We start from the raw sequence: 17,040 nt of genomic DNA, 5'->3' as shown, positions 1-17,040 counted from the left end.
CATCGATAAGGTATACAAGAAAGATCTCTTGATTGTACAAGGAGATTGGAATGCTAAAGTGGGTACTAAAGCACAGACAGATAGGCCACAATAATCTTGCCATTCTGTAATGCGGTAGCCAATGAGAGAGGATTGAGACTTTTGGAGTTTGTCAGCTATAACAATCTGGTTCTTGAAAACACATTAGGAGTACATAAAGCATCTAGATGATCAATATGGCACGCACCTAATGGTCTATGTCACACCCAAATCGACTACATCATGGTGCAAAACCAATTTAGTTCTGAGATTAACAGAGCTAAAACAAGAAGCTTCTTGGTGCTGATATTTTAAGTGATCACCACCTTGTGATGCTAAATTTTCAGCTGCGGCTAAGGAAAAGCATGCCAAAGTTCACCAGAAGTTTGACTTAAAAAAACCCAGAGACCAAAATATTGCAGAGCAACTCCAAGCAATGATCAGCGGAAAATTTGCCCTGCTGCTTGCTCTAGAGGAAGATGTAGAAACAATGACCAACAATTTCAACACTGTAATGAATGACGCAGCAATGGACATCCTTAGGAAACATCGTATCTCAAAACACATGTAACAAAAACAGAAGTGGGGTTCAGAGATGGGTGATTTCTATTTGAGAAGAGGCTGAAAACAATAGGACTGTTTAATTCATGGAGGAGACAAATCCAAAAAGACATGACAGAAGTATACAAGAAAAAGAATGGGAAAGATCAGGTTTATCTGACATTCCTGTTTGCCTTCTTAGTGCAAGATCATGAAAGGCAACAAATGTAAAACTGATAAAATACTTTTTATACAACACAGTTAACCTGTTCAATTGATTGCCACAAGATATCATAGAGGGCAAGATTTTAGTACTATGCTAAAAGAGATAAGACAGTTATATGGGTATTGGGAACATCCACAGTTACATCTGATAGGATTTTCAAAAAACATTTATTACATACTTCAAGGCATACACCGAACACTGTTAGGGCCAGACAAAACCTTTTCTTTAGGGAGATTATTCCATAATGGTTCATTATGGGGTTTCTTGCATCTTGCCCTTAACCATCTAGCAGCCGATGCTATCAGGGGCAGCACACTGTACTGGACGGACCACTGGGCATCCAGAACGGCAAGATTTAAGCTCCTGCCTCAAAGGGGGTAAGCAAAGTTGGAACAAGCCAGAGGCAGCAGAAGACACAGACCAGCCATGTTGTAACTGACTGCGCAGCCCAGCCCGAGTAGCCTGCACTGGCTCCCCTGGGGGAGAGCAGCCCGGAGAGCGCACAGCTCAGTGGAGGAATCGGGCAGTAGCTCGTGCAGCAGACGCCCGCTATGCCAGGCCAAGCCTGATGCTCGAGGGGCGCGGGACCGCGAGGCGACTGGCAGGAGCCCGCGAAGCAGAACCCCTTGGGCAGGTCACCTCGGACCGGCGGCCTGAGGGGCCCTGCGGGAGTTTGCCCCGACAGCCCGTTACACGCCGTGAGGAGGCCAGGCCAGGCCAGGCCAGACCGCTCCGGCAGAGCCGGGGCCCAAGCCTGGCTCGGGGCGGCACCACGCTCCCAGCACGGCGGCGCTGCTCAGCCTGGCACGGGGCAGCGGTGCCCGGGCAGGTGCGCGCGGGGGGCCGTTATTCAGGCCGGGGGAAGCGGGTCCCAGGTGGGAAGGAAGGGGCGAGGCGCCCCGCTCTCCCCGCAGCACGGTAGAAGCTCTACCGGTCTGGACAGCCAGCCAGTCGCAGTCGCTCACTAGATGGCCATATGCAAATAAACCTCAGTCTGCCGACCAATGAGAAAGTACTTCAGGGGCAGCACAACGGCCCATTGGCCGTCGGCCCGTGGTGAGATGGCGCGTTCTCCCCTCCTGATCCGTCTCGCGCTGTGCGGCTTCCCTGGCTGGTTACTAAGGCAACGGGCGAGTGACGCGTCGTGTTGAGGGCCCGCCATTGGTTGTGCGATCGGGCGATGGCGGCGGCCCGGGTGTCGCGCGCTGGGGTTGTCCTTGTCGCTGCGTGCGCGGCTTGCTCAGTCTGCTGCGGCGCTGCGCGCGAGAGGCGAGAGGAGGGCAGCAGCTGCAAGCGCGAGCTCCATCAGGCACGTCCAGCGGTGAGTGGGGCCCGGGGAGAAGGGTCAGAATTTCCATCAGGCGGGGTGAGGACTGGCCTTTTTACGACACTGGCCCTTCCGCACCGGGGGACCGGGACCGCCTAGGCCTGATTTAAAGGTGCAGAAAGAGCGGCTGCGGTGAGTGGGTCCTGCCCCTGCTAGTGTTCGCCCCCCCTCCCCGAGTCTGGGGCGGCTGGATAATGGGGGAAGCGCCCGTGGCCGCTCCCGGAGGGACGTGGCTCGCTCCGCCGACATGCCCGCTCCGCCCTCCGGCGCGCGGCCGTGCCCTGGGCAGCGCCGCAGGGAAGGTCACAGCCGGAGCCCCTGGGGCGCGATCGTTCTAAGTAGCCGGGCGGAGGGAGGTGGCCGGGGCGAGAGGCCATAACGTGCCGCTGACGCACCGGCCCTGCCCCTGCCTGCGCGGCGGGAGCTCGGGCCAGCGCCCAAACCCAGGCACCTTCACGCCGTTTGTTGTGTTTGGGGGGTGAGGGGGGAGTGTAGAAGTGGGGAAATCGTGTCGCCGATACGCGCCTGTGCCCAGGGGGATTCAGGCATCACCCCCGCTGTCTGTACAGCGAGCCCCTGTTTGACTCCGCCCCGTCCGGGTTCCCATTGCTTACCCCGAGGGACCCTCTCACGGGAGCGCATCATCGGATCCAGAAGTGCAGCGCCCACGGAGCTGAGGTGGAGCCCTTGGGCGGCACCTGCTTTCCCGGTTGTAGGTTTCTGCAGTAAGATAAATAACATCTTTGTACACTGAGGTGGTGGCACTGTGAGGAATCTCCACCCCTGCATCTGTATTAATTCCCAACACATCAAATTAACATGTCTCTGCATTGCATCCGAAGAAGTGGGTATTCACCCACGAAAGCTCATGCTGCAAAATGTCTGTTAGTCTATAAGGTGCCACAGGATTCTTTGCTGCTTTTACAGATCATATTACTGAATGTCAGAACAATGGGATTAATAGAAAATTATATCCTTGGAATGCCACAACAAATGCCTAGCACTTTTTATGCTTTGGGACAGTTGGCTTCAGTTGCATTTTTTGAATTAGTTGGTGTTGCAACTGTACTGTTTACATCATTCCTGAAAGGTAGGAGGCCTTCCACTCAGAAACTGTATCAAACACAGCATGTCCATCTTATATGCAGGCTCCAGGATGGCGCTTAAAAAAGAGGTGAATGTAGCTAAACCAGTTGGTAATAGTGACCATAATGTAATTAAATTTAACATTTATAGAGGGGATACCAAAGAAGCCTACTACAGTAGAGTTTAACTTTCAAAAGAGGAGCTACACAGAAATGAGAAGTCTAGTTAAATGGAAAATAAAAGGAAAAGTCACAAGAGAGAAATGCCTGGCAGCTGTTTGGAAACTTATTGAAAACACCATAATAGATTAATTAATAGAGGCCCCAGAATGGAAAAAAAAATAGAGGACCAAAAAATGCCACCATGGGTAAATAAGTAAAAGAGGTGGTTAGAGGCAAAAAGGCAACTTATAAAAATTGGAAGTCAAATCCTACTGAGAAAAATAGAAAGGAACATAAACTCTTGGCAAGCCAAGTATAAAAGTATAGTTAAACAGGCCAAAAAAGAATTTGAAGAGCAACTATCATAAGACACAAAAATGAACAACAAATTTAAGTATTTCAGAAGCAGGAAGCTTGCCAAACAGGCAGGGATGACTTGACTGAGGTGCTAAAGGAGCACTCAACGAAGAAAAGGCTGTTGCAGAGAAGCAAAATGAATTTTTTGCATTGATCTTTACTTCAGAGGATGTGGGGGAAATTCCCACCACATGAGCTATTCTTTTTAAATGTCAAATCTGAGGAACTGTCCCAGATTGAAGTATCAATAGAGGAGGTTTTGGAACAAATTGATTAATACTAATAAGTCACCAGAATCAGATGGTATTCACACAAGAGTTCTGAAGGAACTCAAATATGAAATTGAAGAAATACTAACTGTGGTATGGTATCTATCACTTAAATCAGCCTCTGTACCAGATGACTGGAGAATAGCTAATTTAACTCCGATTTTTAAAAAAAAGGTTCCAGAGGCAATCCTGGCAATCACAAACTGGTAAGCCTAACTTCAGTACTAGGCAAATTGGTTGAAACTACAGTAAAATTTTGCTGGGGAAGAGTCAACACAGCTTTTGTAAAAGGAAAACATGCCTCACCATTAATGCATTATTCTACTTGCTGCCAGAACATTTCCTTACATTTTTACTGCTATTTTTTCTTTTGTTCATCTTCTCATAGTTTCCACCTTTCTGTTCATGTGAGTGTCTATACTACATTATAAATCAATATGCTTATTATGCCATTCTGTCAAGTGTTTGCAATAGTTGTATAGTTTCCCTTATAACAAGCAAGATGTATTTGTAATTAAAAATTCAAAATAAACATAGGAACATCTTAATGGTAACAAACAAAGTTTGAAATGGCCAGAATAATTTGATGCTATTATAATTTTTCTATTAAATAGTAAAAATGTTGCAGAATATTGTGATCTCAAGGCTGCTGGGGTGGAATCCTTGCACCACTGAAATCAATGGCAAAATTTTTACTTACTTTAAGAGTCAGGATTTCACCTTTGTTCTCCAAAGTAATCAAGGCTAGCAACATTCCTGAACCTCATTCCCATCAATACTTTAAAGCACTTCTACTGTTCTGAGCAAATAAAGTGACATTAATGGAAGGTTTTCCAAAGCAAATTTCGCGTCAGATGCTATTTCAGACACTTAAGAGCACAGCCTAAACAAGTGTTTGTGTTACCAAATGTAAGAGATCTCACTAAAATCTGTTAAGAAAAAAAAATGAAATTATTTATTTGACTGGGAAAATAAATTATGTAAAATATCTAGTATTTGCTACTGTTGTACAATTAATTATTGATGATAAACACAAGGTGCCTCGTTGCCAACTCTGCATAAAAGTGATTGCATCAGCCAGTGATGGGCTCCTGTTCCTAACCTAAAGACATCTTGTCATGGCATTGTTAGCTAACGGAGCTCTAACATGGCTGAATGCAGCAGCATTCATTAAAATATGCTACTTGTTTTGTCTTCATTTAAAATAATTGACATTTTAGATGGTGTCAAGATATTGAATTATGTTATTAATTTGCTTTAAGAAATTTGCATAGTTACACTAATTTGTGGCTTGAAATTAGCAAGACATGATTTTAAAAATAAGAAGCTACACTAATGTTTACTATAAATTTGAAGTTTGAGTTTTCTTGGTTTCTACTACATTTTTAGATGGTGTTGAAAAATAGAAACCTTAGAAATCTATCACCTTCCTGCCTGCCATGTTCACCCATAGCCAACTTTATTATTCTCAACACAATCAATCAAGGCTTCCTGACAAACAAGCCAACAAATAGAGGATTTTAAATCCTACCTTCTGAAAACCAGAACTGCAAAAAATCTCTACAAATTTGTCAAATCTCATCAATAGTCTCTACAGAATCATTACATTTATTTGATTTAAACTAGTTTCATACCTATAGTTTTCCAGAACTAGAAGTTTATTTAATGGATTATTGCAGAAGCTTGATTTTCTTGAAATAATGGGGAACAGTTCTGCTACTCATCAGTCTATGAAGTAGTGACCAAATGCAATAATCTACAAAGAATAAAGTATCAGTTATTATTTAAATTTATACAAGACATTAAAGAGCACCTGTGCAAAATAAGAGATTCTAGATGCCTTTGCCATATATTAAAAATGCAAGTCAACTAATACAAACAAATAAATCCTGTGGTAGTCTCCCCAAAACCTAGAAGGTAATTGGGGGTTGGGAAGAAGTACTCTTAACCAGAAAATGCAATCTGAAACATAATTAGCCAGATTGCAATTATCAAATGATGGATACCCAATCCAGTAGGTTCCCTTATTCCTGTCGAAGCTGTTCCATTTGGATAAATATATAAACAATTGCACCAGAGCGAGAATGACTCTAGTCTGGTGGTTAGGGCACCCTCCTCAGAGGTGGGAGACCCTGGCTTGCTCTAAGCACTCTTTCATTATTTATCCACAGTGGAACAGCTTCAACAGGAGGGACTGAAGGAGCTCCATCTTGGAAAGCTCACAGCTCAGTGGTTAGAGTACTCTCCTGAGAGGTGAGAAGACACTTGTTCAAATTGTTTCTCCCTCATTAGCAGAGAGGGGGAATTGAATCTGCATCACCGGCAAATGCTTAAACCACTAGCCAAAATGCTACATGCTGAAGGTGGGGGGTGAGGATAGGCACTATCACCTCTTCTGGCTCTTTTGCATGGTGTTAGTCAGGCACCTAACTCATTCCTGCAAGAAACACCACACCTGACTCCAGCAAAGATGTGCCTGTGGGTAGATTGCTAAAAAGAGATAGGCTTCTCTCTACAGCCCAGACTTAGACACCTATCTGTGAGAGAGGGTTGGGGCGTAGCACCCCTCTGGCTATTGGCTAACTTAGGTGGCTCTTTGTCTTGCCTCGGGCTTTTTTGGATTGTATTCTAAGACCTCGCTCTCTCCCCTTTATTGTATAGGGAGCCTATGTGCCTAGAGTGGCTTTTTGGATCTCAGTGATGTTCCTGTGATTTTCTAGGCACCTAAATATTAGGTGCCATGATGCTCAGCATTGGAATGCCTATATTCCTTTGTGGATTACACCCTAAATGATTATAAAGGCCAGCATGGGCTCAGTTGAAGGGAAATGGAAGAGAGAAGCTAGAGGAAGGGACAGGCTCCTTGTCCACGTTTGCTGACCCCTCAAAGAATTCTTGGATATATAAATACAGGCAGAGCTCATGCATAATTAACAATTCTTAACTCACACAAAAATGCTGCAAAGTCCTCCGTCTATGCAGGAGGATGAAGAAAAATATTTTAGTGCTAGAACCCACCCCTGTGATTAAGAGATGCACTTGGACAGAAGAAGAGTCTGCCAGCTGCTGAGGCCCTCGCCTCATCAGCCTACAGTTAAGCATTTTTGCAGGCTGGTTTATGCCTCCCTGTTGAGTGACTGCAGCATTTCTGGTGTCTGAGGAGATATGGGTTGTGAAGAAGGCATATCACTTCCCTGGAGGGGGAGAGTTGCTGCTTCTAATTTCTATTAATGTGGGTGGTTTTTTTTTAATTGTGTTATGGAAATGCATAGAGGCCCCAATCCACAGTCCTCAAAGTCACATAATGAAAAGATGTTCCGTGGCCTAGTGATCTTAGAATCTAAGTACTGATTAACTTTAAGGTATCAAATATTTTTTAAAAATTCATCTTAGACATTTAAAATTAATTGATTTCATGTCATGGAAAAATAACCCACAAACTCCAGTAGTACTTGTCACAATAACAACCCTAAGGTTCAATGAAATTCTGGTTCTCACTACGTAGCCTTAAACAGGGGTAAACATCTCTGAAGAGTTTAAAATCCAAAAGTAATAAACAGCAAAGAAGGTGGGATGTGGTTTTCATAGTTGAAGGATTTACAGAATAGGTGAGTCTTTTGGAGGATAGGGAGGCCTCTTGGTGAATGTTAACTAGGCATGTTAAAAGAATAATGTGATGATGAAAGGCAGCTCTGAAAAGTTTGTGAAAGAGGTAAAAGATACTGGAGAAGCTTGGGCAGAACATTGGTTGTGGAAGGGGATTAATATTTTTAGATGAAGAAACAGTGCCTTGAATTTGGTTTGGAAGCTAGTAATGGATATTGAGAGATGTGGAGAAGACAAGAGTCAGAGTAGTATGAGAGGAAAATAACCTTCACAGCAGCAATTTGGATGGTTTGAAGTGGTGGGTGTGATGGGAGGCAGGTAGGCTAGAGGGGGAATTAGTGTAGCTGAGTTGAAGACAATTAAGGTTTTAACAGGAAGAATTAAAAGATAGGATAGACTTTTAGTGGGATTTATAGAGAGGGAAGGTACAGTATTTGGTAAGGGCCTGAATACAGAGGAGGAAAGAAAGAAAAGTCAAAATGGCTTCAGTTGGGTGCTGTGGAGGATGGTGTGTGTTGTCAACATTGGTGGAGAAGTGAGCCAGAGGAGGCGGGTGAGGAGGAAAGATACCCTCAGATTTGAGGTGTCAATAAGGTGTCCAAGGGATGTTTGAGCTGCTGATGGAGATGCAGAAATGGAGAGAGGGTGAATAGTCAGGATAGAGTGGTAGATTTAGTAGTGGTGAGTATGAAGATAATACAGTAGTTGAGACTGTTTGGAGTGAATGAGGCCAACCAAATGGAGAGTGTAGAAGAGTAGTCAAATATGCTTGTTGAGATTCTAAATGAAGATGCAATTCCCCCCAAAAAAATATTGAAAGAGAGGTCATTGAGATAAGAACTTGAGGCCTCATCTACACTGAGGTTTTTGTGAAAATCTCCCACTGCTACAGTACCATTAGCGGCAGTGGTAACATGGAATGGCAGGTTGCACTTTGATCACAGTAGCATTTATTACACATGGTTAGATGATGTAGTGTAGCTCAAACACCAGTGTTTTTAACACCGACTCCAACCATTGCTAGCACAAAAACCGTCTGGAGAGTTCAAAGTCACTGAAAGCCATTGAGGAGAATATGTGGAGGATGAAGGAGTTGACTGTAACTACAGCAGAGGTCAGATCAAAGTAGGGTGACCAGATGTCCTGATTTTATAGGGACAGACCCGATACTTGGAGCTTTGTCTTATATAGGTGCCTATTATCCTCCCCCCTCCTCCCCCCGATTTTTCACACTTGCTATCTGGTCACCCTAGGTCAAAGAGAACAAGGATAGAATAGAACTGGCCAGAGGTAAGAGGTTAGTAAAATTTGTAAATGGGTTTCAGTGGATGGAAGAGTACAAAGGTGAGATTGGAAAAGAAGAAATCCAGGGGCTTTGAGTAGATCTCTTTGAGGAAAAAAAGGCAATGGACTGCTTGCTGGTGAGGTAGGAAGCTGACTTTTTTCAGGTTTTGGAGAATCTGGAGAAACAGATAGATTAGATGTTTTCAGAACAGGAGAGGCAAATACATATTTGGAGATGGAAGTGAGATTCCTTAGCGTCTTAAAACATACAGACTTGATGAGAAGTAGTAGCTTGGAGGAAATTATACAGTGCTCATTCTTTTTCCATTTTTTGAACTTAATTATACTAAATTTTCTTTTGTTGCATGTTCTAGGTGTAGAAAAACAAAAGGTCTGAAAATGCTGTCTAGACTCTTTCGAATGCATGGCCTTTTTGTAGCCTCTCATCCATGGGAAGTCATTGTGGGGACTGTGACTCTCACCATCTGTATGATGTCCATGAAGATGTTCACTGGCAATGATAAGATCTGTGGCTGGAATTATGAATGCCCAAAACTTGAAGAAGTAAGAAGTTAAATTTATTTTGAAATAGTTACTCTACTACTTAACCTTGAAACTACTGTTAAAATGTAGATTTTTCTCATAGAATAAGGTCAAATGGAGGGAAATGGCCTAAAATGTTAGAAATGAAGTAATTCTCCTCATACTAGCCGCCATGGAAAGGAATGTCTGCATAATTTCCCCATTTTTGATGTGGACAGCCATAAGTAGTTAGTAGACAGTGTGACACAGCAGGTCTTTGTTAAATTGAGCTCTTAATCATAAGACACTTGGTGGACTAGAAACGCTTGGCATTAAGACTTCTACAGCTTCAATAATTTAAATTTATGGTACTTTTAATTGTTAAACTTTCATTGGTTTTTAATATAAGACCCAACTAAAGCCATCTTTATTTCAAACAGGACGTTCTGAGCAGCGACATCATAATCCTGACAATCACGCGCTGTATAGCAATCCTTTATATATACTTCCAGTTTCAGAATCTAAGGCAGCTTGGATCAAAATATATTTTGGGTAGAGTATCTTATTTTGTATTTATTATTTGTTATCTTAGTTTCTTAGTTGTAGAATAGTGTTAATGAATGTTAGAACATAAATGGTCACATATATAGTGGAATCAATCTGCTCCTCTAATAGGTAGAAAGATGAACATTTCAATATTGCTTAAAAGTGAAATGATTCTTTATTAAAATTTTGACTGTCTCACAAGTTTGGAAAGACAGAAGTGAGGTGCGAGTATGTAGCTGTTGTTTTAAAAAATGTAATTATTGAAGTGTGTATTAACAAAACTTGAAATAATTACCACTTCTGTGAGATCATCCTCTCAGATTTCTCATTAAGTCCCTTTTTCCAGTGAGTAACCAGGAGATTTGTGGCTTGGATTCCTCAGGATCTTTAATTTTGTTAAAATGCAGCACTAATGACACTTTTGAATAGCCATAAACTGTGATTCTCTTTGGGGAATCTTACAATTTAAAAAAAAAAAGAGTATTCACATTTAAATCCCAGTTCATCAGAACTTTGTACGTGCTTGTGATTTTCACATAGATTGACAAGAAAGAATTGAAATTTGTGAAGAAAATGGAGGAATTTCTCCAAAGAGCATGTTCTTTCAAATGTTCTTATTAAAGGGCCAAAAAGACTAGTGTGTACTGAAACTAGCCAAAGACAAATACATTTCCCTTAGACTGAACTCCAGCCCCCACCCATTGTCTTTTCTGCCCTCATCATACAACCATAAGAGTTTTAAAACTGGATTTTGTTTATACATTTATCCCCTTGGTAATTTCTTTACTCTGTAGTTAGTTAATTAAAAACAAGCTATATTTAATTCAATCTGGAATTGATGGTTAATTTAAATTTTGTATTTTAAAGCTCTTTTGTCTTATGTGTTAATTCAGAAGGAATTTAAACTTCCAATTTCACAATTATCTTCAAACATTATTTCAATGATTGAGAAATAGTGGAAATCAGAAAGTAGATTAAAATGTGGTCCGTGGCTAAATCCTAGGACTTGAGACATCTTTTTGAAAAGACAAACCCATAGTATTAACAGTGAAATCTTATCCAAAGAAAATACAATCTGAAAAGCTGAAGCAAAGCTAAACATCTTCATTAACAATTTTAATTCTGTATTTTACATGTGTACAATAAGCATGCATTTGTCATGCTGCCTGGGGCTTACTCGCTAATAACAGAAAAATAAATACTTTACCATGATCATTCATAAATGATAGGGTTGGAAATGTCCTCTCCCTTCATCATATTCAGCCACTGGTTTTAAGTGGGATTTCTGGCCTCTTTAGTAAAATATATAATCTGAACTAAACCCATCCCTCCCAAACAGAGATTAAATTGGAGCACTGTATTGAAAAGTCCCTCTTGGCTAGTGTAGCAGTTAAACACTCGAGTCAGAGATACTTGTTTATTGCTGCAAAAGAGAACATTAGAGTGTAATATCATATGAAAAAGGTCCTTTGGAAGAAGGAGAAAGTTAGTTTGTAAAATGTTTGGGTTTCAGTGCCTTCTTATTTTAGTCTGGAATGATCTAAACATGCAACTCTTACAATTTTTTTAAGGTATTGCTGGCCTCTTCACAATCTTCTCAAGTTTTGTTTTCAGTACAGTGGTGATTCATTTCCTAGATAAAGAATTGACAGGCTTGAAGTAAGTATTGCATATTTTCAGGTTTTTAAAAATTTAAGTGGCTTGAAATCCTTGTGCATATGTTAAATCATTTTTTAATTCTAATATAAAGTGTGGCTCATTCTGGTCTAAATTATGTAAAGATCTGTAATTGATAGATTAGCATGATTAGCCACTGCTTCAAAAAAAGTTTGATTTTTCCATTGTGTATAACGCACAAGTTTGGTTTTTTTAAACCTAATGTTATTGGATCATTAATGTGGTGTTCTGTGTCTCTCTTGTTTCAGTGAAGCTTTACCATTTTTCCTGCTTCTGATTGATCTTTCCAGAGCCAGTGCATTAGCCAAATTTGCACTCAGTTCCAACTCACAGGTCAGCCTTGCTTTTTATAATGTAGCTATTGAATTTAACATCTGAGTATTAATGCCTCATGAGACATATATACATGAACAAAAATATACATAGTAATGCTAGGTCAAGTGTTCCTACATAATCCTACAAACACTTAAGTGAATAGTTTTATTGAAGTCATTTGAATTAGTCAGGTGAGTAAAGTTACTCATGCGCATCAGTGTGCTTACAGGATCAGGCCGTGTGACTGTAGTGGAAACAATATTAGCAATGCTGTTTAGTGAGTCTACAGTTCCCAGACAAAAACTTCATTAGAATGAAGTAAAAAGAATGGAAGTACACAGGTACAGTCATCTGAACAAACTTAATAAAATAGTGTAAAATGTACATTGATACTGCAGAGCATGAAGTAGGATTTTTGTTAGCATCAAGGCACTGTGAGGCATCTGTTTTGGAACTCCATATCTAATATTTGTGCAAGTCCAAATCAGTGTCCTCTCCCATCTCCTGGATTTGAACTGTGTCAAGAACCTTTGCTTTTTTCGAAGATATGAAAATGTAAGAATGGCCATCCAGCACCATGAATAGCTAAACAGGATATAATACTAATTATGAGTACAGCAGATGGCCTAAATTCCACCAGGATTTCTCACTACTAGGAGTGTCCTACATGCAATTAGTGCAGAATAGGTTTCTGGAATTTTTAACATAAGAGTTTACATGTTTAAAAAATAAAAAATTAGTAAATCCTTAGTCAGTTCTCTCAGGCATGTTAGTGATTTTCAATGCCGGATCTTTGCTCTATTTCGTCAAACTTTCATCTTATTCCATACCCAGGTCTGAGACTACTGTTGTGATTCTGATTCCATTATAGTGAATCTGTATAGCTCTGTCAAACAGCTAATTAAATCCCTCAACACTAGTTTTTACAGCCTGTTAATGCTAATGCCCTGTAAATGATACAGCATTTTAATAAGGTTCAGGCTTTTGGATATTGATACATTTTAAATCTAAGAATCTAGATTTAATGCTTCTTGTGGAGGAAGGAAGGTTCCTATTTGTCCTTAACTACAGTACATGCTGTCTGTAATGAACCTCTGGGGATCCATTTGTTCATTACAGCCAGGAGTTCATTATAGTGAAAGAGCCTTGCTTGGGGGAGGGGGCAGCTGACGCCTCGAGCCTGGCAGTGGCAGCTGATAGCTCCTTTGGCCCCGCAGGGATTTGGGGTGGGGAGGTGACAGCTCCTCCGGCCTTGGGAGAGGGGGATGACAGCTCCTCCAGCCCGCAGGGTTGCGGTGGGGCACTGAGCTCTGACTGGGGCCAGGGAAGCTGTCAGGCCCTGGGGCTCCAGGTGGGATTCAGGGACTGGGATCACCAGAGTCCAAGGTTTGTTATTGTGTACGGCATTATAGCGAGGGTGTACTGTAGTTTCATTTTTTTTTTAATATCCTGAGTATACAAATTATTATTTTTTCATAATGGGGATATATCTGCATACAAACATACCCCAGTAGAATTGCCTTTTTATTATTGAAGACATGAGTGGCTTTTTAAAAAGTTGATTATACAAGTAATAGGACAAAAAGGAAAGATGTGTTAGTAACATAGCTTTGATCTGCAATATTCTAGATTTTAGTATAGAAAGTACAGTCATTAAACTATTTAAAAACTACTAAACTACTTTAAAAGGATCAGAAGTCAAGTAGACTCATGCATAGACTTTAAGTGTTCACTGATTTTTATCTTAACAAAACTTTGTGTCCTAGTCTCTCTAATAAATATTATCAAAAGTCTACCTCAATTAACTTAAGAAATTTAGAATAACTCCCAGCTAAGGATGAAGAGCTGTACAGTCATTAATCAGATTACATAAATGGTGAAACAATACAAATTATTATCAAAGGTTAACATCTTGAAGTAATTAAATGATTAAAGAACAAAATCAGCCTTAAGAGAATGTGAGAAATGAACCTATGTGTCTGTATTAGGCCATATATTCACATACAATATGCATTTGTATAATCAAGGCGTTAAACCTTTTTAATCCTCACTTTATTAATCATGATTGAAGCTCTTTTTTATGGGAGCTCATATACCTACCCTTGGACCTAACGGCTCTTTTATCATGTTGTGAGGGGTTGGGTGAGAAATGTTAAGAACGGCGAGTCTGCTTGACTTGTGCCTGCCTTTTCCACATTTTATCTGAATCCTACCTTTTTGCTTGATCACCGTGATCTACAGTTCACTTCCTCTACACAAATCAAAAGTTGATGTGATTCATCCCATTCTCTGTCAGAGAGCTGTCTGTTGGTGTAACTTCGCAAACACATCACTGTTTGTATTTTGTCTTTATTTTAACTGAGGGAAATTCCTGTGTTTTTTTAGGATGAAGTAAGAGAAAATATTTCACGGGGAATGGCAATTCTAGGTCCTACATTTACGCTTGATGCCCTTGTTGAGTGTCTTGTGATTGGTGTTGGTACTATGTCAGGTGAGTAATATAGTCAAGAGTCTAGTTATCTCAAGCTAAAAAAAGAAAGAATTCACAGCGAAGGTGTCAATTATCTCCTGGTCCTCAAACAATAGATGTTCTTACTGGTCGTATTTCAGTGTCTTGGCACAATTAGGGAGATATAGTCATTGCCTATATTTTGAATTTACTTGCTTTTTGTTATCTTAAAACAGATGTGAATAGTATTGCAGGTGCTGATGACATGAAGGAAAATGCAGATTTCTATTGAATTCTTGTAGGACACTGCATGGGTGCAAGGCTCTCTTGCACAGATCACTTTACAGGGTTGGGATCTTATTTTGTATGCTATTCTCTTACTATTTTGGGATGAACTGAAATCTCCCACTATAGCAGAACTTATTTACGCTTTCAGTACAGATGTATGAAATAACAATAACTTGCCTCCTTATTGTTGTAAGAACTAATGTTTCTAAAATGAATTACATGCTAGGGATTACTAGTCTGTTTTAACTACAAACAGGCAAAGAAACTTCTACTTACATTTTTCTTTTCTATGATTTTTATCTTCATTGGCACTAGAGAAGATTTTTGTTTTAGGAAATGTAGCTACTAAGTAGACAAAGTAGGAGCTTTTCAGATGTAAATAATTCAGCTGTTTTTAAAATAAACAAACTGCGAGTCATAAATCTACAATAAGGGCTAAATGCAATTTTTCAGTTTTTAAAATTTATCTGTCTTACTTACTGGCATTGAATGCCACTCACAGAACTTTAAAGATGCCCCGCCAAGGAATCTCTCTCTTTTTTATTCATTTTTTAATGGGTTTGAACACTTTTGTGCTTCTTTATGATGTATAAATAGGGTCTGAAACTGAGTGTTTGTTTGTTTGTTTTTAAGGTCTTTCCTCCCTGCTTGTTTACCTTTAGAAACATCAGGCGTGTTCACTTGGTCTTATGTGGTTTTGCTGTGGGACTTACTGGATATTTCAGAGGATTTATGCTTTTAGCTCTCAGATCTTAATCAAAGAAGTTAAGATTATGAATCTGTAACTTGGATGTCTTTTGTCCAAAATATTAGTAGTTTATGTTAACAAAAACAGTGTTTAAACAGTCTGACTAAAAATTCCTTCCCCTCAGTTTTTCAGGTTTCAGTCCTACTACTGTTGATGACATCATTTCATTAGCTCTCCAGCCCTCACAGAGTCTTCTAGGCTAGACAGGATCTGAATTTCTAATGTAAAAACAGTTTTGGTGGGATGGGTTGGAAAAACCTTTCCAGCTACTTTTGTACATCAGAAAAGTGCACAAAACTACTCCCCCTCCCGCCCCGAGACCAGGTGGGTGAGGTAATATCTTTTATTGGACCAACTTCTGTTGCTGAGAGAGACAAGGTTTTGAGCCACACAGAGCTCTTCTTCATGTCCTGTCATCTTTAACCTTGAAAGCATATTTAAACCTGCCCATCTCAACCCCCTAGTTCTAAGTTTCAGCTCAGTGTGATTTAAATATACCTTTGGAAAAACTACCTAATGAAAACTTCAGTTCTCTTCTATTTACAGAAATGCTCCTGGGGCAGACTAATTCTGAAAATATTCATAACATTTAATATCGCTTCGAAATGTTTTTTAGTTATAAAGCAAAGTTCAGAAGGAAGATCAGTAACTGCTCATATGTGCAATGCTTACAAGAGAGTAGCCACAGATCAGTACTTTGCCTGACTCCTTCAATACATGTCTGACTACCTCTGCCCAAATATCACAGATTAAAGTTTACTTTGAAATCAACTTCTGGTAGACAGATGAATGAGGAGTCATGATCTGAAGCCTGCAAACTTAGAACCAGTCCTTCATTGAGAGCTTTAAAATACTAATGCTAATTTACACTTTAAATAAGATGACAGTATTGTTCTTCAAGGTACACCTTACAGTGTAGGTCCTAATCTTGCATTTGTATTTCAACATCAATACATTATAAATATTTAATGTATTGATGTTGAAATACAAATGCAAGATCACCCTTGCTTAATGTGCTCACTTTTCGCAATCTAGGGATGGGATAGTCAGTCCTTTTATGATATACAAAGTCAGCTTAATGTTGTTGCGCCACCATTGTGATACCTTTTCAGCATAAAGAAAGCACATTGTGTAAGATGTAAACACAAAATGTAAGAATGTTTATGCCTTTTTTTAATGTAGGAGTGCGACAGCTTGAAATCATGTGCTGCTTTGGCTGCATGTCTGTTCTTGCCAACTACTTTGTCTTCATGACTTTCTTTCCAGCATGTGTCTCCTTGGTATTAGAGGTAAGACCAGTTCAAGATGGCATCAGTAGTATAAGAGCATGTTGGCCTAATGCTGGTGTCCTATTTTTCTTTGTATAGCTATTAATTTAAAATGAGAGAGAACAATTTAATATGACACCAACCTTCACAATTTATATCCTATTATACATTTATTTCTTTGTTCAAGAGGAGTCATAATCGAAGTTATAACTTGCATGGTTGTGGTCAGAGGTGAAAGTAAGCTGGACCGGCTTCTCTGGTGGTGATTTAAAGGTCCTAGAGCTCCGGCCCCTGCGGGGAGCCCAGGGCCTTTTAAAGCACCGCCTGAGTCCCGCTGCTGGAGCTCCGGTGGC

General features: G+C 40.3%; 1 protein-coding gene across 3 annotated transcripts in view; it reads left to right on the top strand.

Moving 5' to 3' along the window:
- Nucleotides 1-1,938: 1,938 nt before the first annotated feature.
- HMGCR (3-hydroxy-3-methylglutaryl-CoA reductase) overlaps nt 1,939-17,040 on the top strand; it is a 29,023-nt gene continuing 13,921 nt past the window's right edge. Inside the window, exons 1-7 of one of the 3 annotated variants that reach the window (XM_045021900.1) lie at nt 1,939-2,105; nt 9,249-9,438; nt 9,837-9,948; nt 11,514-11,601; nt 11,868-11,952; nt 14,320-14,425; nt 16,602-16,708. In XM_045021900.1, the coding sequence (XP_044877835.1) occupies nt 9,274-9,438; nt 9,837-9,948; nt 11,514-11,601; nt 11,868-11,952; nt 14,320-14,425; nt 16,602-16,708 (663 nt within the window). In that variant the 5' untranslated portion in view covers nt 1,939-2,105; nt 9,249-9,273. Of the gene's footprint in view, nt 2,106-2,132; nt 2,244-6,169; nt 6,238-9,248; nt 9,439-9,836; nt 9,949-11,513; nt 11,602-11,867; nt 11,953-14,319; nt 14,426-16,601; nt 16,709-17,040 lie in introns of those variants that run through there. The other 2 variants (XM_045021901.1, XM_045021902.1) reach the window with 2 other exon arrangements.

Source organism: Mauremys mutica, chromosome 6 (genome assembly GCF_020497125.1).
Source record: "Mauremys mutica isolate MM-2020 ecotype Southern chromosome 6, ASM2049712v1, whole genome shotgun sequence".
Taxonomy (NCBI): Eukaryota; Metazoa; Chordata; order Testudines; family Geoemydidae; genus Mauremys; species Mauremys mutica.
Note: the sequence above shows the minus strand (reverse complement) of the source record. Positions and strands in the feature narration are given on the sequence as shown.